At 40.3% G+C, this 18,188-nt stretch overlaps 2 protein-coding genes across 3 annotated transcripts in view; one reads left to right on the top strand and one right to left on the bottom strand.

The window, feature by feature from the left end:
* Window positions 1-821: 821 nt before the first annotated feature.
* Window positions 822-18,188, top strand: part of LOC114881752 — a 32,844-nt gene continuing 15,477 nt past the window's right edge. The window contains exon 1 of the mRNA XM_046288167.1: window positions 822-898. Within this exon, the coding sequence (XP_046144123.1) occupies window positions 822-898 (77 nt within the window). The remainder of the gene's footprint in view (window positions 899-18,188) is intronic.
* LOC114881286 (protein URE2-like) overlaps window positions 4,037-18,188 on the bottom strand; it is a 31,801-nt gene continuing 17,649 nt past the window's right edge. Inside the window, exons 1-3 of one of the 2 annotated variants that reach the window (XR_003790258.2) lie at window positions 5,461-5,598; window positions 4,793-4,879; window positions 4,037-4,146 (exon numbers count right to left, since the gene is read on the bottom strand). The gene's annotated coding sequence lies outside the window, so the exon portion shown is untranslated. Of the gene's footprint in view, window positions 4,147-4,792; window positions 4,880-5,460; window positions 5,599-18,188 lie in introns of those variants that run through there. The other variant, XR_006829950.1, reaches the window with a different exon arrangement.

Genomic DNA, 18,188 nt, shown 5'->3' with positions numbered 1-18,188 from the left:
GCCCCCCTCGGCCAATCCACCTGTTTGGAAAACGTTCGTTCAGGTGATTTCTCACAGCCCCCGCAAAATGTGGTAGTGCACCATCTTGCATAAACCACATATCCTGTACAATGTTTAATGGCACTTCTTCTAAACGGAATTGTAATGTGTCCTCCGGGAATTCCAAATAATTCTGTCCTGTCAATCGATGAGGCAGCACAACTGGACCAATAATGTGGTCACCGACAATTCCGGCCCAAACGTTAACTGAAAATTGTCGCTGTGAATTTGCGACTACAATGGCGTGTGGATTTTCGGTGGCCCACATATGATCGTTGTGACAATTTTGCACACCGTGTTTGGTGAACGTTGCCTCATCGCTGAACAATATTTTGGTACAGAAGTGTCGGTCAGCAGTAATTTTTTCCAACATCCATGTTGCAAATGTCAATCTTCTTTCAAAGTCTCCTGCTTTTAATGCCTGGACCCGTTGAAAATGGTACGGATGCATCTGTTGCTCCTTTAAAATTCTCCACACTGTATTGTGGCTGACACCTTCTACTGCAGCAATGTCCCTCGTGCTGGTGGATGGATCCTCTTCTACTTGCTGCAAAATTTTCTCCTCTAGGTCCGAATCCCGTTGATCATGTCCGCCAGATGTCGATCGGGAGAACGAACCTGCAGTTCTTAATCGTTGATGGATCCTCGTAAATGTCTTCGAATTTGGTATCTTCCGTTCTGGGAATAATCCTTGATAAATCCTGCGAGCTTCGCAAGCCTTACCATCCGCTCGACCGTAGCACATATGAATGTCCGCACATTCTTCATTAGTGTATTCCATTATGGATTACAATAATCAGATACTTCACAGACACTTCACAGACACTTCACAGATACTTCACAGACACTTCCTTGCAACGTATGTAAGGACTGTCAATTAGAATCTGCTGCTTTCGCATAGTGTTAGGGTATACGTTAAATTTCTGCGTGGAGGGGTAAAAATACGAGAAGCATTTCATTGGCTAAAATATTTGGGTAGGTGGTAATTATAAAAGAGTCTAAGTGAGTGAGAGAGTTACTTCAGGTAAAGGACTGGTGCGCTGGAACGAAACAATAAATGACCCTGATATTATTGCAGGTACGTGGAACCGAGTTGAGCGCCGACTATCATAAAATAATAGGTATTCTGGGATTGTCCTAATTTACTTAATCCGTCTGACGTCTCGTGTTAGAAATTTTCATTTTTATGGTGGGTACGGTCATTTCTTAAAATAATTTGTTTCTTTTATATCCAAAATGTAAGAAAGTGGATTTTAATTATAAAGTTTGTAAATACTGCTAGGTACTATTTTCGGACTTGAAGAATCAGCTTCCTTCAGAGCTATTAAACGTTTAAAAATATAAAACATAATGGCTAGAATGGATAACAAATCGGAAAAATAGTCGCTTAACTGTGTTAAGGGATTTCCTTATGTGAAGATCAAAAATAGGAAGAAAAAGCTATATGCTGCAGTACCAAGATAAAGTACCGAGTACGTTTTCGAGATAAAAAAAAAAACAAATTTCTAACACGAGACATTTGTCCTTTACCTACGGCGACCAGGGTTATGACTCGGATATGATGTCGCCTATTTTTTCCGAAGAGCGGAAATTAATTTTCAGTCCAGAATAGCCCCACCATAAACATGGTTTAAAATTTCTAACACGAGAAGTCAAACGGATTAAGTAAATTAGGAAAAACCTAGAATAGCTATTATTTTATGATAGTCGACGTTCACCTCGACTCCACGTAGCTCTAATAATATCAGGGTCCTTTATGGTTTCGTTGCAGCTCACCAAAATTTGTCCTCTACCTGAAATAACGCTCTCACTCACTTAGACTCTTTTATAATTACTACGTACCTAAATATTTTACCGGTCACCTGACTCCAATCCTTGGGAATTTTTTCTATGGGACACCTGAAAATTTAGTGTACTCAACAACGGTAACGAACGGCGAGGAAATAAAACAAGGAATATTCGAAACGTTTCACACGATTTTCATTGCATGAGACTCAATTTCGGGAAACGCATTCGCATATGTATTGAACATTTAATGTAACATTGTTTTGGTGATTGTTATTTAAAGTAAATTCAATGTGAAGATAAAAAAAAAATAGAAGAATAGCACGAGGATTTTGTGGTCCCACACTACCAGATTTTGTTTCGATGTGCGTAACAGCATTTTCCCTCCTCCGAGATAAAAAAAAAAAAAAAAAAGGAGAATAGCACGAGGTAAGTTTCTACTATTGAACGATTCTTGGTTATGACTGTACCGACCCCTGCTCAGCTGACGTTCGGTCGTCGGTGCTGAGCGGATTGCAGGTTTCTGGCGCTTTTTACTCGAATTTTTAAACGTTAATTACTGGAAAACAAAGTCGCAAACGCTATTTCGTCATTCTTGATTTTCGTCTTATTTTGATCCCTGGAATTACCCCTTAAAAAATCTCCCACCTGTTGTCGAACACCCTGTATAATTCTTATTCCTACACATTCGTACTTCGGAAAAAGATTTGATACCACTTATATGTATATATCGGAGTACCATATCGGGACATATTATTTAAAAAAAAACTAACCTTAGGCATTCGATTTGTAGGAATATTCTTCCCTTGGTTATGTTATATTACAAGAAATGTAGATATAATATTTGGGTGAAGGAGTTATGTCATTCATACATTTCCTGGGTGATGTATGCAGTATCGTATTTTATACTTTGGCGGTGACATACATAATATAGCTATCGTAGCATCCGTGTGTCATTTAGGTGTATGCGAAAAGTGACGTAGAATATCATGCCGTTAGTTGGATGCAATAACTGAGGTGGCGCTGAAATCAGTTTCTGTTCGGCCGAATTTTCAATGCAACGTTGACTGTTTTACCGACGCGGAATTCGAAGTTCGGCCTCGACGCTCGCACCACCTTAACGTTGAGGCTCAAACGAATGATGCGAGCGTCGAGGCCGAACTCCGAATTTCGCGCGGTACAACAGTCGGTTTCATTGAAAATTAAGCCGAACAGAAACTAATTTCAGCGCTGCCTCAATCATCGCATCCAACTAACGGCATGCTATACTACGGACCGGATTCAGTGTCGCGACTTAAGGGGGTAGACACGGGTAATAGTAGCGCGTTGACTTTACCGGCAAAAATGGGTCTAAACATGGGTTTACGGGATTCGACTTTTCGTACTTATATGAGAGAATTTCGGGCTGGGTGAGGGCTTATTCGAAAGAGAAAGGTCCAGTGCAGTACGGTCAACTCACGTTTCAGTGGAATTATGTTGATGTTTAGTAATATAAGCGTCCAAAGTAGAAGAAAAAATCGACAAAATGCAGTCGCGGAATCGAAGCATTTTTCTGCTACTAAAAGAGTGCTGTGATTGAAATCATGAGTTGATCGTACTGCAGTGGACCTTCCTCTTTCGAATAAGCCCTCACCCAGCCCCAAATTCTCTCATATAAGGACGAAAAGTCGAATCCCGTAAAAGCATTCCTACAGACCAGTTCCGCCATTTTGTGGATAATACAGAGCAAGTCACGTGACAAATTTAGTTCAGCTAGTGGTTAGGAGGTGGCGCGTAACGAGAACGCCTGCTAACGTGGAATCATGGCAAAAGTCAAGCGTTAGCTGCATGTAAAAGTATAAATTCGGTTTATACCTATACATATTTCTTCGTGAATACGTTTACTAATTTGGTTAGTAAAGCAAGCAAGGAATGTAACTTGTAACCTATGTTCTTTTATACATAAAAGCAACCAATTTAAAAAAAAAATTATGTTTTTTATTATTAATACTTATGTTTTTGTTTTTTAAATACAGCTATATATTAAAAAATTACCTATTGATAATATTCTATTTACTTATATCATAATTGAGGATAAGGATAGGATTTGCAACAAACTACAGTACTCTGTTTCTATTATATTTATTTAAAAATTATTATTGGATTATTTTTCCCGCAATTCCCTCTTCCTCCTCTTCCTCTTCCTCCTCTTCCTCGTCCTCCTCTTCCTCCTCCTCCTCCTCTTCCTCTTCCTCCTCTTCCTCGTCCTCCTCTTCCTCCTCCTCCTCCTCTTCCTCCTCTCGAATATTTCAATCTCTTTACATCTTTTTTGAGGTCTGTGATCTGTAAGATGAAACATAAACATAATTATTCTAGTATACTCATATGGGTGTTGATTCCACGCTGAGAAATTGCTATTATACAGGGTGTCCCAGAACTGGGGTAGGAGCCGAAGAGGGATGATTGGTAAGGTCATTCTGAACAACCTTTTCCTTTGCCAAAATGTTGGTAAAGGCTTCGTTTTCGAGTTATTAACGAAAAACACTGGCCAATCAGAGCGCGCCGTTAGTGCGGGCCGAATCACGAGAGTGTTGGGTATGCTCCGCGCGGTCGTGAACAAGTACATCGGCACTACGTCGATATAATAGGATTCGTTGGGCAAAAGTTGTATCGAATAATGAATTAAAAAAAGAAAGGAATAATAATATCGAATTATTGATTGCTCATGAACAACGAATCCTATTACACCGATGTAGTGCCGATGCACTTGATCACGACCACGGTTTGAACGCAGAGCATACCCAACACTCTCGTGGTTCGGCCCGCGCTAAGGGCGCGCTCTGATTGGCCAGTGTTTTTCGTTAATAACTCGAAAACGAAGCCTTAAACAACATTTTGACAAAGGAAAAAGTTGTTTAGAATGATCTCAGCAATCATTCCTCTTTGGCTCCTACCCCAGTTCTGGGACACCCTGTATGTATATACTTACTTGCTTTTTATACTCTTCCAGGACTTTACGTATGTCCAGCGCGCTGGACGTCTCCGTTTCTCCTTTTTCCTGGATATTTATTTGTTCCTAAATATACGTACAGTATATGTATAAACCTCTTATTTCGTACAATAAGGAAGACACGAATGTACAGTGGGAGGAAAAAATATGTGGCCATTGTTAAAAATATAATAACGCGGTTAAAATTGGAGTAAATAACGAAGTTTTTTGAAAAGCTATAAAAATGAATTCATTAAAATATATATTTTTATCGTTTTAAAAAATAACAAATTTGTTGAAATTGTTAAAAAAATAGTGAATGGTAATTTTTCAACTTTTTTATGTGAGTCTACATACAATGAAAGTTGAAAATATGTCTTTCGTAAATTGAGATAAGTTATATGTATGCTGAAAATTTCATTCAGATCAATCGATGCACTTAGAAGTTACAAGTAATTAAAATTTGTGACAATCGCGACTTTTCATCTAAGTACGTGACTAGTTATGTTTTTAGATGAAAACTCATACTTAAAACGGGGAATACCGTGAAAACACGGACGTTAAAAGTTAAGATCAGAAAACTTAATTAAAAAATTTAAATTGTTAATATATTATTTAAATAAATGACTGTTAACTAACACACAGTTTAGGGAAAGAAGAGTTCATACTTTTCTGAGAGCTGTTTCTGGTATCAGAAACGTGGCGGGTCGGCGCGGCGCAACGTATTCCCCTATAGGTCGATTAGGTTGAGCGCCTCTAACGTTCAGCCTGGCTTTGCCTTATGAAAGGGCGTTACATTGGTTTTATTTTTTTTTAACTATGATGTACCAATCCGACACTCTTGAAACTTTTACAGATAATAGCTAAATAGTAAAGGATTATTCTTCATTTTTTCGGTGGGTGTCACTCAAGGGATTGTTTATAACAATCACTTTCTAAAATTTATTTATTAATTTTCAACCTTTAATCATCGGATAAAAATTTTGAAAAAAAAGTATGAAATACAGTTAATGAATACCTACTACTTGCACTTTAATGTGTTCAAATATCTTAAATAGTTTCCGAGAAAAAAAATAGTAAAGTTTTGGGGGTTTACCCTCATATCTCCCTTATCAGAGGGGGTAGGGGGTTGAAATTGCACACAATTGTTGTTTAGGCAAAAAGCATTATGTGGTATAAATATCAACCGAAATTGTTGCTGGGGCCGATTCACTATGCTTATACGGCCAGACCCTTTTTATACTTAAAGTCGTCTCTCAAAGGCGAAGCGTTAACCAAAATTTCGCTCTTTAGCGCGAGCGCGGAAAACTATAAAAACGTGTGGCAGATGTTGATACATACGAAAAGCGACGTACACTGGTCACAAAACACATGTATGCGATTCTGGATACAAAGGTTTTGACCAAGGCTACACCGAACGGGCTCTCGAAGTTAATTGATGACGTTCGCCAACATTTGATTATGTTGAAATTACTAGACGTGACTCCCGATAATACGGTAATAATCAGTATATTAGAAAGAGCGTTGCCCCACGACGTCCGGGAAAAATGGGAAGAATCGCTGAATTTAGATGTCCTTCCCGCTGTAGATCAATTCTATAAATTCATCAACGAAACCGTGTCTCGTATGCGCACACTCGAACAGGCCGGCTGTCGTAATAAAATCGAAACGCAAACCGGAGACAAACGTCGGGCCGATCGGGACTCCCACGTCACGAAAGCTCGCAGATTCGAATCCAGCACGCGCACGTTCGATTCCGCTACTTCGTTTGCTTGCACATATTGCAAAAAAGATCACTCCGTTTATAAATGCCCAACTTTCGGAAATTTGACTACGTCACAGCGTTGGGAAATCGTAAAAAGTAAAGGGCTATGCCGAAATTGCCTTCGCTCTCATACCGGACTATACAAGGCGCCACATTGTGGACAATGCAGACGTTTTCATAATTCGCTTCTCCACTATACCGCGACGCAAAATTCATCCGCCGTACCGTCCACGTCTCAATCCGAGTCAGAGAACGAAGCTACCGGTTCGAAGGCTTCCATGTAAAAATCTGATATCGCAAATATTATCTACCGTCGGTCGCGTTTCCCGATTGCAGTTTGTAATGAGCGCGGTATGTAGTCCGTATTCGAACTGCCGACGGAACATTCATAAGAGTTCGTGCGCTATTTGACACTTGTGTGACGGCACATTTTATAACCAAACGATTCGTGCGACAATTAAACTTTCAAGGCAACCATGTTCGATTCCTATTAATGTGATCAACGGATTGACTACGCCGTCAAAGAGTTTTGTCGAAATAACGTTTGATTCAATTCACGGTGAATTTCAGAAAACCGTAATAAGAAAAAGCTCTTCGAGCATTTACTGAGATTTCGCACCCACACGTACGTGCTCACTACCGATATCGAAAGGATGTACCGGCAAATTTTGATTTACCCTTAAGACCGGAAACAATCAGCGCATATTCTGGTATCTCGATAATCGCGTTAGAACATTCGAAATGAATACGGTAACTTTCAGTGTTTCTTCCGCATCTCACAATTCGTACGATACAACAGCTCGCAGACGACGAGATCGCAGACTTTCCGTACGCGTCAAAAATTCTGAAACGCGATTTTTATGTAGATGACCTGCTAACCGGCGCGAATTCATTGGAGGAACTTCTGACGATACGCGACGAAATAATCAAGCTTTTGAAACGAGGCGGATTCAATATACATTAGTAGGCCTTGAACCACAATCACGCACTTGATAATATTAACGAAAAGATCTTCGGAACAGATTGCGTGATCGATAATAGTACCGTGGTAAAAACTTTAGGCCTCGGATGGAATGCGCAAGAGGATAAATTCGTGTATTCAGTAAAATCACCTAAGGTTCCTGTTAAATTAACGAACGTAACATTTTATCAGAAAATGCGAATTTTTCGCTAATTTTTCGTCATACACGAAACTCATCCGCGTAGTAGCATAATGGCTCCGCATGCTTTGATTTAACATTTACAACGGAGAAATTATGCGTGCAAGAAAAAAAACACATCAGAATAGAAATCGTGTAAAGACGGTACACATCGAAATGGGGAGCGATTTGACGACAGAGGGTTTCCTCGGTGCCTTCAGACGTTTCATTAGGTGCCGAGCGATGCCTTCGCACGTCTAATCGGATAACGGGACGAACTTTGTGGGTGCGAATAATCAGCTCGCGAATTATACGCCTTATTCGATTCCAATCAATTTAAGGAACGCGTAAACGAATTCGCGGTAAACAAAAATATAACGTGGAACTTTAATCCGCCATTATTACCGCATTTCGGGGACATATGGGAAGCAGCGGTCAAATCATTTAAACACCATTTCAAGCGTGTTGTAAGCAAACGCCTCTTTACATCTGAGGAAGTAAGTACCCTCGCTATAGAAATTGAGGCAATTTTAAATTCTAAGACCGCTGTGCCCTATTTCGTCGGATCCAAATGATCCTATTGCGTTAACCTCTGCTCGTATATTGGTTGATCAGCCTCTTAAGCCGGGTATCCACCAGTATCAAACGCCCGTATCGTATCACCGTTCCGAACCCTTTTGAATAGGCAGACGTTGCCTCGTTGCATGCCACGGCGTGCTACGGCTCGGACAATAGTTCTTCGTGTCTTGAAATAAACTCCTATAGGCGAGAAGTTTCGATTTGCTGCATGCTGTTTCTTTAGTGTAATTATCCAAACCATATCGTGTTTGGTATCATTTTAATCAGAAAAACGTCACAAATATGTTGGTAACAGTTTTTTAAGAAAAAAATGAAAAATAACAAAGTTCAGTCGTTGCATTAGTATTATCTCACTGATGTATCCAATTCCAAATCATATTATCTCGTGCCTCAAGTGTCATGTTTCCACTTGACATAGCATTTCGGGCCTTCGCTTGGGTATGTTGTTTTTACGTTTCAAGTGGTTTCCGAACCAATCCTTTGAACGACAAGAAACCGACAATTTTCGGATCGGCCCGTTCCTTCGCCTCCGTATCACAGACCAATAGAACTTTCGATACTCGGCAACGGGAAAATCTCTGAAAAATTAACATTGTCCTTTTTCAATAATCACACAGGTGATTATTAACATTGCTCTTTTATGTACAGCGTAGCACCGAAGATAATTGATCTGTTTAAATATATTTAGACGATAAAATTTGTCTAAATTAAATTAGATTAAATTCATAAATAATTTCATCGCTTTTGAAATGAATCCAATAATACCGCAAGATTTCAAATAAATTGAAACCCAAGTGACGGCACGAAACGCTATGTCAAGTGCCAACGCATGAACCTTTCCTTCGATGCAACAGCAAAGAATCGACAAATTTTTCGGATGGATCCGTTGCCTCCGTTCCTTTGGAACGCCACGCAGCAAAACGAAACTCCTCGCCTGTAGTGGCCCAGTCCTATTGCCTAACCGTTTATATCAAGAAACGAAGAAATGTTGTCCGCGCCGCAGCATGCCGTTGCATGCAACGAGGCAACGTCTGCCTATTCAAAAGGGTTCGGAACGGTGATACGATACGGGCGTTTGATACTGGTGGATACCCGGCTTTACGATGCTACCGGAAATTAATAGTCTTTCAGTTCCAGAAAATCGATTATCCTCATGATGCCTCATTGTAAAGGCACGCAAAGATTTTTGGAAGCAATGGAAAACGGAGTGCTTTAATGAACTCCAGAAACGCCAGAAGTGGCTTGAAGCCCGTGGCGAAATTAAGACGGACTCAATCATCATCCTGATGGACAAAAATCAGCTGAGCATGCAGTGGCGGCTGGGCAGAGATATAGAAATTCTTTCCGGTGGTGATGGCGAAGTTCGAGTTACAACAATAATAAAAAGCGCCAATGGCATTTTTAAGCAAGCGCGACTTAAGCGTGTCCGCGATAATAACACAAATTCCGCATGCGTATTAGTATTAATATTAAACCCATAATATTGTTGCTCGTTATACTCCCAACGGGGGGAGCGTGTTCGGTCGTCGACGTTTACTTTCGTCGAAACCGAAGGTATTTTATGATTTCAAGTGGTTCGGTGCGTAGACCACCGTGAACAGCCGATGCCTCGAAATACGAGTCGAGGCAGGGCCTTTGTTTAGTTTCACTAGGATCGGTCCTAACGTAAGCACGGCCATGTCGTAAATTATTTAAAGGTTTGTCATCGCCATTCACGATAAGTTAGAGAGCAAGCGAGAACGGAAATTAGCTCTTCGTTGACCCTTTTTTCGTGCAGAGTTTCTCGGGCGATCGACGCGTATTATTTAGTCTGAAAAGAAGCTTGCTACAGTTCGGATCGCGATCGACGACATGGTTCGTTCACGAGTGCAAGTTCGGAAATATTCAGAATAACGCATATTATGGTCGTGACGACAACCCGTAAAGTTAATTAAACAAGTACCTCTCTAATTACACACTCAACCCTGATATCGTGTAAGCTGTCGAGCGTCGACCTGCCGGGTTGGGTACTACATGTAACCACCCGGACCCGTATTCGCTTACATGGTCAGGTATTACACTTTATTCGTACATACCTGTAAGCTGTCGTAACGACGACCTGCCGGGTTGGTTACTACATGTAACCACCCGGACCCGCATTCGCTTACAGGGTCGAATATTATACTCAAACTCTTGGCCTACATGGTAAAATATTATAACAACACGACAACGTTTACCGTACGCATTTTCACCGGTCGTTAATATAATCAAATCATAGTAATAAGAAAATAAGGGGTTTTTTATGCCGACGGGCTTTTTCCCCGTAAGCATGTATCGAGCCAATAAACAATTATTAATATTTTGGCTCAAAATCGTCTAAACTCATTTATTAAAATACCCTCCTCCTCACATTTATTATATCTTATTCCTTGAAACACGGGATCTCTCCATGTTGGAGAGATTTCGACGATACACTATCCTTCTTTACAATATAGAAAACGACAAATTAGCCACGCGGCTCAAAGGACAATTTATTGGATAGGACTCTTTTTCAGCCTTCTATGCATATTACTCGATTGACCCACCCTTCTCTCTCTCTCTCTCTCTCTCTCATTCTCAGGCTTTACCTGCTACTTTCAAAAGCTTGTATGTATCTACAGAGTGATTCTCTCGGAGCGCAACACAATAGCCGCCCCGCACAATGGAACTCTGCTGTGTTTGCGGGCAAAAACCCCAAGAGGTCAAGTCGCCGGACCCAAGACTGCTCTGTGTGTGTTTATGACTTAGAGGAAGACAAGAAATGGAATAGAAGAATATGGTCAGAAAAATCTTATTCCAATTTCAGCTTTTTTAATTTTAATTTAATTTTTTTTTTTTTTTTTTGTTTATAACGAGGGGGAAAAATGCCTTACACAGACTGGATTAGCTGTTTATATAGTTATTTATGTGAATATTTATAAATACTTATCTGTACAACATATGCTGAAAATGATTACCTTTGGCTTCCAGGCATGTTTGAAGGCGCTTTCATAAATTTTTAAAAAAACATTTTGTAGCGTTTGTTCACTAACATTACCAACTTCGCAACGGTTTCTGGAAATTACTCTATTTAATTGGGGAATACTATCCTCAATAACATGCTTTTCCTTTCAGTAATAAAGCGCAACCCGTTGCTCAGACCTTTTTCTAAAGATCCAGTTCATTTTAAACGACTTTAGGCCTTCAGGTAACGGGGTAATTAGATCATAAAGTCCCTTCTCTTCCATAATTGGGTTTTTCCAAATTATTTGCAAACCAGCAACGAAAAACGAGGCACAGAAAACGACAGTCGCTTTCTAACTTGCAGCCTTTAAACATCGGAAAATATTGTTTTTAAATCGTCGAACGTTTGTCTTCGAACCGTCTGTCTTGTAACTGTGATTGTTTGGTGACTTTATTTTTACTTATTTTGGTTTATTTTTGTCATCGCGAGTTTTTTATTGTATTTTAATTTAATTTATAATTTAATACTAATTTAATAATGTATTCAATCGAACAACGCGTTTTTCTCGTTCGGGAATATTATAAAAGCAACTCCATTGCTGAAGCTAAAATTAGTTTTACGCGAGTATATACACAAACTAGTGCACCGGCAATAACAACAATTTCAAGACTTATACAGAAATTTGAAACAACCGGGAGTGTCGTGCCACTACACGGGGGAGGCCGGAAGATGTCCGATGAAACGGTTCAGAATGTGCGGAATCATTTGCTAGCAGAGCCATCGACATCGTTGAGGCACCTGTCTCAACAGATTCAGGTGCCTTATTCAACCTGTCAAAAAGCTGCAAAAAAGGCAAAGCTGCATGCGTATCGCGTTACAGCGATGAAGCTTGGTTCCATCTAAATGGATATTTAAACTCCCAAAATACGCGAATATGGGCTGAAACAAACCCTCATGAAATTTTCACCGCGCCTTTACATTCAAAAAAACTCGAAGTGTGGTGCGCCATTTCTCGTCAGCGGATTATCGGTCCGATATTTTTTTATAACACTCTTAGTACGGTAACGTACTTACGAATTTTCGATGAATTCGTCAATGAATTAACGGATATAGAATTATCGGACGTATATTTCCAGCAGGACGGGGCGACGTGCCATACTTCACAGATTAGTATGCAGGAAATAGAAAGTTATTTTGCGAATAGAATAATTTCGAAAAACCTATGGCCACCCCGGTCACCAGATTTAAGTCCTCCGTACTTTTTTTTATTGGGATATTTAAAATCACGTGTATACAAGAACAGACCTCAAACAATTAGCGAATTAGAACAATCTATCCGCCGCGAAATAGAGAATGTTAGTGCAGAAATGCTTCAAAATGTTTCAAGAAATTTTGAAAAGCGCATTCAAAGTTGTCTGGAAGCCAAAGGTGAGCATTTTCAGCATATGTTGTAAACATAAGTATTTATAAATATTCACAGTAATAACTATATAAAATTCACGTTAATTCACATAAAATTTTCTAGCTGAAATCGAGGTGGGTTTTTTAGTGGGTAAACCAAATTGAGAGCCCCACAGTACCGGATTACACAACAGCTAATCCGGTCTGCGTAAGGCATTTTTCCCCCTCGTTATAAACAAAAAAAAAAAAAAAAAATTAAAATTAAGAAAGCTGAAATTGGAATAAGATTTTTCTGACCATATTCTTCTATTCCATTTCTTGTCTTCCTCTAAGTCATAAACACACACAGAGCAGTCTTGGGTCCGGCGACTTGACCTCCTGGGGTTTTTGCCCGCAAACACAGCAGGGTTCCATTGTGCGGTGCGGCTATTGTGTTGCGCTCCGAGAGAATCACACTGTAGTAAATGCTTGTTACAAGTCACTTCTACGATATTATTCAAGTACCAAAATATTATAATATGTAGGCATTTAAATTCCGCGGCGAATTCGCGTGGGGCTTTCTCGATTGGAGAGCTCCAGTTTCCTACCTGTACGCCGCACAGTGGGACAAAAACGGCTTTCGGCGATCAAAATTCGATTTTCGTGAATTCGAAAATTGAAAAACTAATTACATACATCGATAGAGAATAAACTGTAGTTTAACGTAGTGTAATCCGTTTTTTCATATTTGCTTCCGTTTTGCCGTGGTTCGCACTCAAAGTCAGTAGAAATTCGTCAAGACGAAACGCTGATAATATTACCCGTGACTTCAATGTACGATTCTAATGAATTTTACTCGGAAAGATACAATTCAAATGAATGATAAAGTTTACTAGGATAGTATAGATTCTATTCAGTGCATAAAGTAAGTTAAAATGTTAACAACTTTTTAAATAATAGGATCTGATTGAAACGAAGTACATTAAACTAAAATCTCAACTTTGAGTTTGATTTAAAAAAAATGCCACAACTTGCCACATGTTTAATTATTACTACATGAAAGAGTAAACCTTCCTCTATTAGAATCTGAAAAAATCGGTTGCACTTTTTTGCACATTTTCAAGAAAATGGCGATTGAATGAAATTACACCCATCTTGGCCGCTGCGCACGAAGATGGAAAAGCAGTAACAGATACGATTATTAACCAGTTAACTGCCTTATTAACCATTATTATTAATTATTGCAACGTGTATATTCGTCATCCAAAACTTTATTTCGGTTTAATAAAAGTGTTCAATATAACAACTATTTATAAATAATAGGATCTGATTGAAACGAAGTACCTACGTTTAACTAAAATCTCAACTTTGAGCTTGATTTTAAAAAAATGCCACAACTTGCCAAATCTACCCCACAGAAATGATCAATTTACTACATACAGACGACTGTATATAAACTGATCTATTACTTCCTGTGCCTCCTCTGACAGCTCTCCGATTGGCCTTATATGGTGTAATATAATATTTTTCCCGTGTCTTAAGACTTTATATACCGTTGCTGTTAATCTTCTCCGCGGGTACTTCTCAGTCATTAGCTGTTCTGTTTCTGCAGCATATACCCCAAATTTGTTAGCGTCCACAGAGGCACCACAGGATAGAACATTCAATATTGTTTTAAATCTTTCTAAAATTCCAACATCTATTCCAGTGATTGCTGACGTCATGCATAGATATTCAAAAAATCTCCGTGCGGTATTTCCATCGTTACTGCTTCCAAATCCTTGCTTGGGTGTATCGATAATTAATCCCAGTTCATTTCTGAATTTCATTTGAACTTGTAATTTTGCCTCTTGCCTCTTCTGTTTGTTTTCTGGATTATTCCTAATTCCTTCGCCCTTGAAGCTCAAGTCGTAACTTAGGTGCAAAACAAATTCCATGAATCGAATTCTTGCATGTAACGGTGAAAGGCCATATTCATAGTTTTCTTTCACATCTTCCTCACTCGCGGTACCACAATCTTTAGGGTTCTTTTGGCAGATAATACATGTGGAACTGGATATCGTGTCTGTTAAGTATGTATTGCGCAACTTTTCCATTGTTACGTCCGGGCTGAATTTTTACCAACCCGACCTTGCGTTCCTCATCGGGTGCGCAGCACTTGAAAGTATTCCACGTGAGGGATGCAAGGAAGGGCCTCATTTTTCTAAATTTTCCGTTTCTGTTCGCGCTCCTCCGATCTCGTGCTTCTTCGTCGGGTGCGCATGCACGTGAAGGTATTCCACACGAGAACACGAGAAAGGAGTTTGAGATTCAAATTGACCTTTTTCTTTTTTCTTTTATTTCGTTTTCAATAGTTACTTTCCAGTATACCTAATTTGTGCGCCTCGTCGGTGCGACGCACTTGGAAGTATCCCAGGCGAGGAATACAAAGAAGGCTATATTTGGCTCTTTCAAATAATACAAATTAATCTTCCTTGTGTTAGAAAATTTGAAATAAACGAACGGTTGAGGCAGGCCATGTGCATTCTGTCAGCGCGTTTCACCTCTTTAAGGGGAAGTCCTTTAACTTGGGGGTGTCATAAACAAAAAGGGCATACTGTCGAAGGCGTTCTCACGACGGAGGATTTTTGGGACGGCAGGGCATTCTTGTTCTGACCGTCGACTGGTATGAAGCAGTCGAAATACAGAGCAAAGTCAATCTTAGCAAACGCCCACAGAGTTTTATTTGATTTCTCCAAATCATAATCCGCTCCGCATAATCTGATCTTACATATCAGAAGTGGGATTACCGTGTGTGAAGTGCACATTTTTGGAATTCACTTACGTGCATTTTGTGTACAAACTGTTAAGTGTTCCGGACTATAAACTGTGCAGTTAGTGAATAGTATTAGATAAGAATTAGTGATTAGTAAACTTTGAATTTAAATAGTATTAATCGTAAGTGTAGCATAATGTCTCACGCATCAACCAGTCGTGATCGCGAGTGTGCTAGTGAGAAAAGAGACGACTCCATGGAATCGCGCTTAGGACGCTTAGAAACAATGATGGAGGAGTTTTTAAAACGATCGCGCTCGCGTACGCGATCACGTGCGGCTCGACGGCGGGATTCAAGCTCGCGTTCGCGCAGCCCGGAAGTACGTGCTTCGCGTGTACGTTCGCGCAGCCCGCGAAGACAGTATTCGGAGTCGCGGATCGTTCGGGCGGATCGCGTAGAGCAGGAGAGCTTGAAAACGCGTAGCTCCGCGTCGCGTACAAAGTCGCCGACATATGCACGTCCTGGAGACGAGCAATTAATTCCGGTGTACGATCCGTCGAAAGAGGACATTTCGATCGAGAATTGGGTGCGCCATGTGGACGAGTTGGCGTCGCGTTACGGCTGGGACGACCTCAGCGTGATGCGGATGATCGCGACTAGATTACGCGGACACGCACGGCAATGGTACGACACACGAATGCGAGTCGCGACCACATGGGCAGAAACGAAGGTGTTTCTTGTCGCGCAATTTCGACGAACGATGCCATTTTCGAAATTGCTACGGGAGGCGGACCTGTACGAGGCGAAACCAGGACAGTCTCTTGGAGATTACTGTTTAAAAGAGAATTACGGGGTAAAAGAGAAAGATGGTCAACCTTTAGACAGAGTCAGAAGAAGGTCGAGGAGGGATGAGAACTCGGAAACGCGCCTAGACAAAACCAATACGCGCGGGCCTTCCCCTTCGACACGTACCCCGATTTGCCAAATGATGTCCCCACTTTGGGCCCATGATCGCGGGTCGAACCCTGAGATACGATCGCTTGACTGAGGCAAATCACTCTTCGTCGAAAAATCGCAAGGTACGTGACGGGGAGCCCGTGTCCGCGTAGAGACAGAGTTGTCTACGGTATCGTGAAATCGGATTGCTCGGCAAAGTTCCTCCGTGTAACGAAGCAGAGTGTCGGGAGTGTTTCAATTCGCGATTATCGTGTCAAAGACTCATACGGATACGTAAAATCTTTTCACACTTTTCAATTTCTATCCTTTTCTCTTTCATTTTAAATCGTCCGATAATAATTAATATTCTTTTCCGCGTCGCGTTGTATTTCGTATTTTGTCAACCGTATTCCGTAATTCGTAACACCGTAACAAGGCTCAAACGCGAACGCGTAGAGCGTGTGCAAATAGTTCTCATCCTCTCTTCGATTTTCCAGATTTCTAGACCATCACCACAGCATCCAAATACGGAAGTTATCGCAAATATTATATTTTTATATTACATCGAATTGGTGAGTTGCACATTTTATATCTTCGTTAACACAACGAATCTGGTGTCGAGTGAGGGCAAAACGGCAATCTGAGAGACTGCTAGTCGTGGAAGTATCCAACTAGATCGACCCGTTTTAATCGTGAAATTCGAGGTAATTAACAAAATAATTTTCCGTCTATACGCGCATGAAGACGGCCCACGAGACTGTTAGTCCTGGAAGTATCCTACTGGGTCCGTCTTCTTTCGGATCGTAAAATATAATAAAACAAAACACCAAAGTTCGAATCACGATCTTTAAAGCCAGCATAGCTTTTCCTGTCAGGCATCCGTTATTCGTCCTTATTTTGCAACAAATGAAGACAAAATAGATCTTAATTTACAAGTAAGGGTTGTGGCTAGACCGCTCAACTCATGATTTCAATCACAGCACTCTTTTAGTGGCCTCGTTAACATATGGTTTAATGCTTCGATTCCGCGAATGCATTTTGTCGATTTTTTACCTCTACTTTAGACACTTATATTACTAAACATCAACATAATCCCACTGAAACATGAGTTGAGCGGTGTGCATTGGACCTTCCTCTTTCGAATAAGCCCTCATCCAGCCCTAAATGTTCTCATACAAGGACGAATAACGGAAGCGCGTAAACCCATGTTTATGCCCATTTTTGCCGGTAAAGTCAACGCGCTACTATTACCCGTGTCTACCCCCTTAACAATGTATTTTATTAGTCGAACGTGTCCCCGGTCGAAGTTAGCCGACTAGTACATCTAGGAAATAAATGCCGCTAATCGACAATGCCAAAACTCGGGCAACATGGTCTCCTTGTAAAAATATATTCTGTTTTACGGGTGTTAGAACGAACACGCATTTTATTACCTATTATTCGAAAACGACTTAGGAAATTACTCGTCATGCAGCAAATTTGGGGAAGTCCTAATTATTTTATTACCGTCAGCGTCGGCTACCTGCGTTACTCCACGCGGAGTCCTCAAGCTGATTGAAAATCAGACCCCCTTTTCCAAGAAAATCCAATCAGAATCGCTGTTAGAAAAATCGCCACCACCGAAACAAGTTTACCTTATAAGCAAATTTACAGACCACATTTAGATTTTAACACATTAAAACAGTTTGCTCATTTTGCTCACGCGTGAAAATTAAGTCAGAAAATGAGCACATCAAAATCTCGTGATTGGTCCCATGCGGATGTTATCAAACTAATTGAACTGTACAAGTGCAACCCATGCTTATGGGATTGCAGAAACAATAATTACAAAAACCGAGTATTAAAAAGTGAAATATGGGCTACTATTGCCGGGAAATTAT

Source organism: Osmia bicornis, chromosome 12, assembly GCF_907164935.1.
Source record: "Osmia bicornis bicornis chromosome 12, iOsmBic2.1, whole genome shotgun sequence".
Taxonomy (NCBI): Eukaryota; Metazoa; Arthropoda; class Insecta; order Hymenoptera; family Megachilidae; genus Osmia; species Osmia bicornis.
The sequence above is the reverse complement of the archived record's forward strand: the minus strand, read 5'-3'. Positions and strand labels throughout refer to the sequence as shown.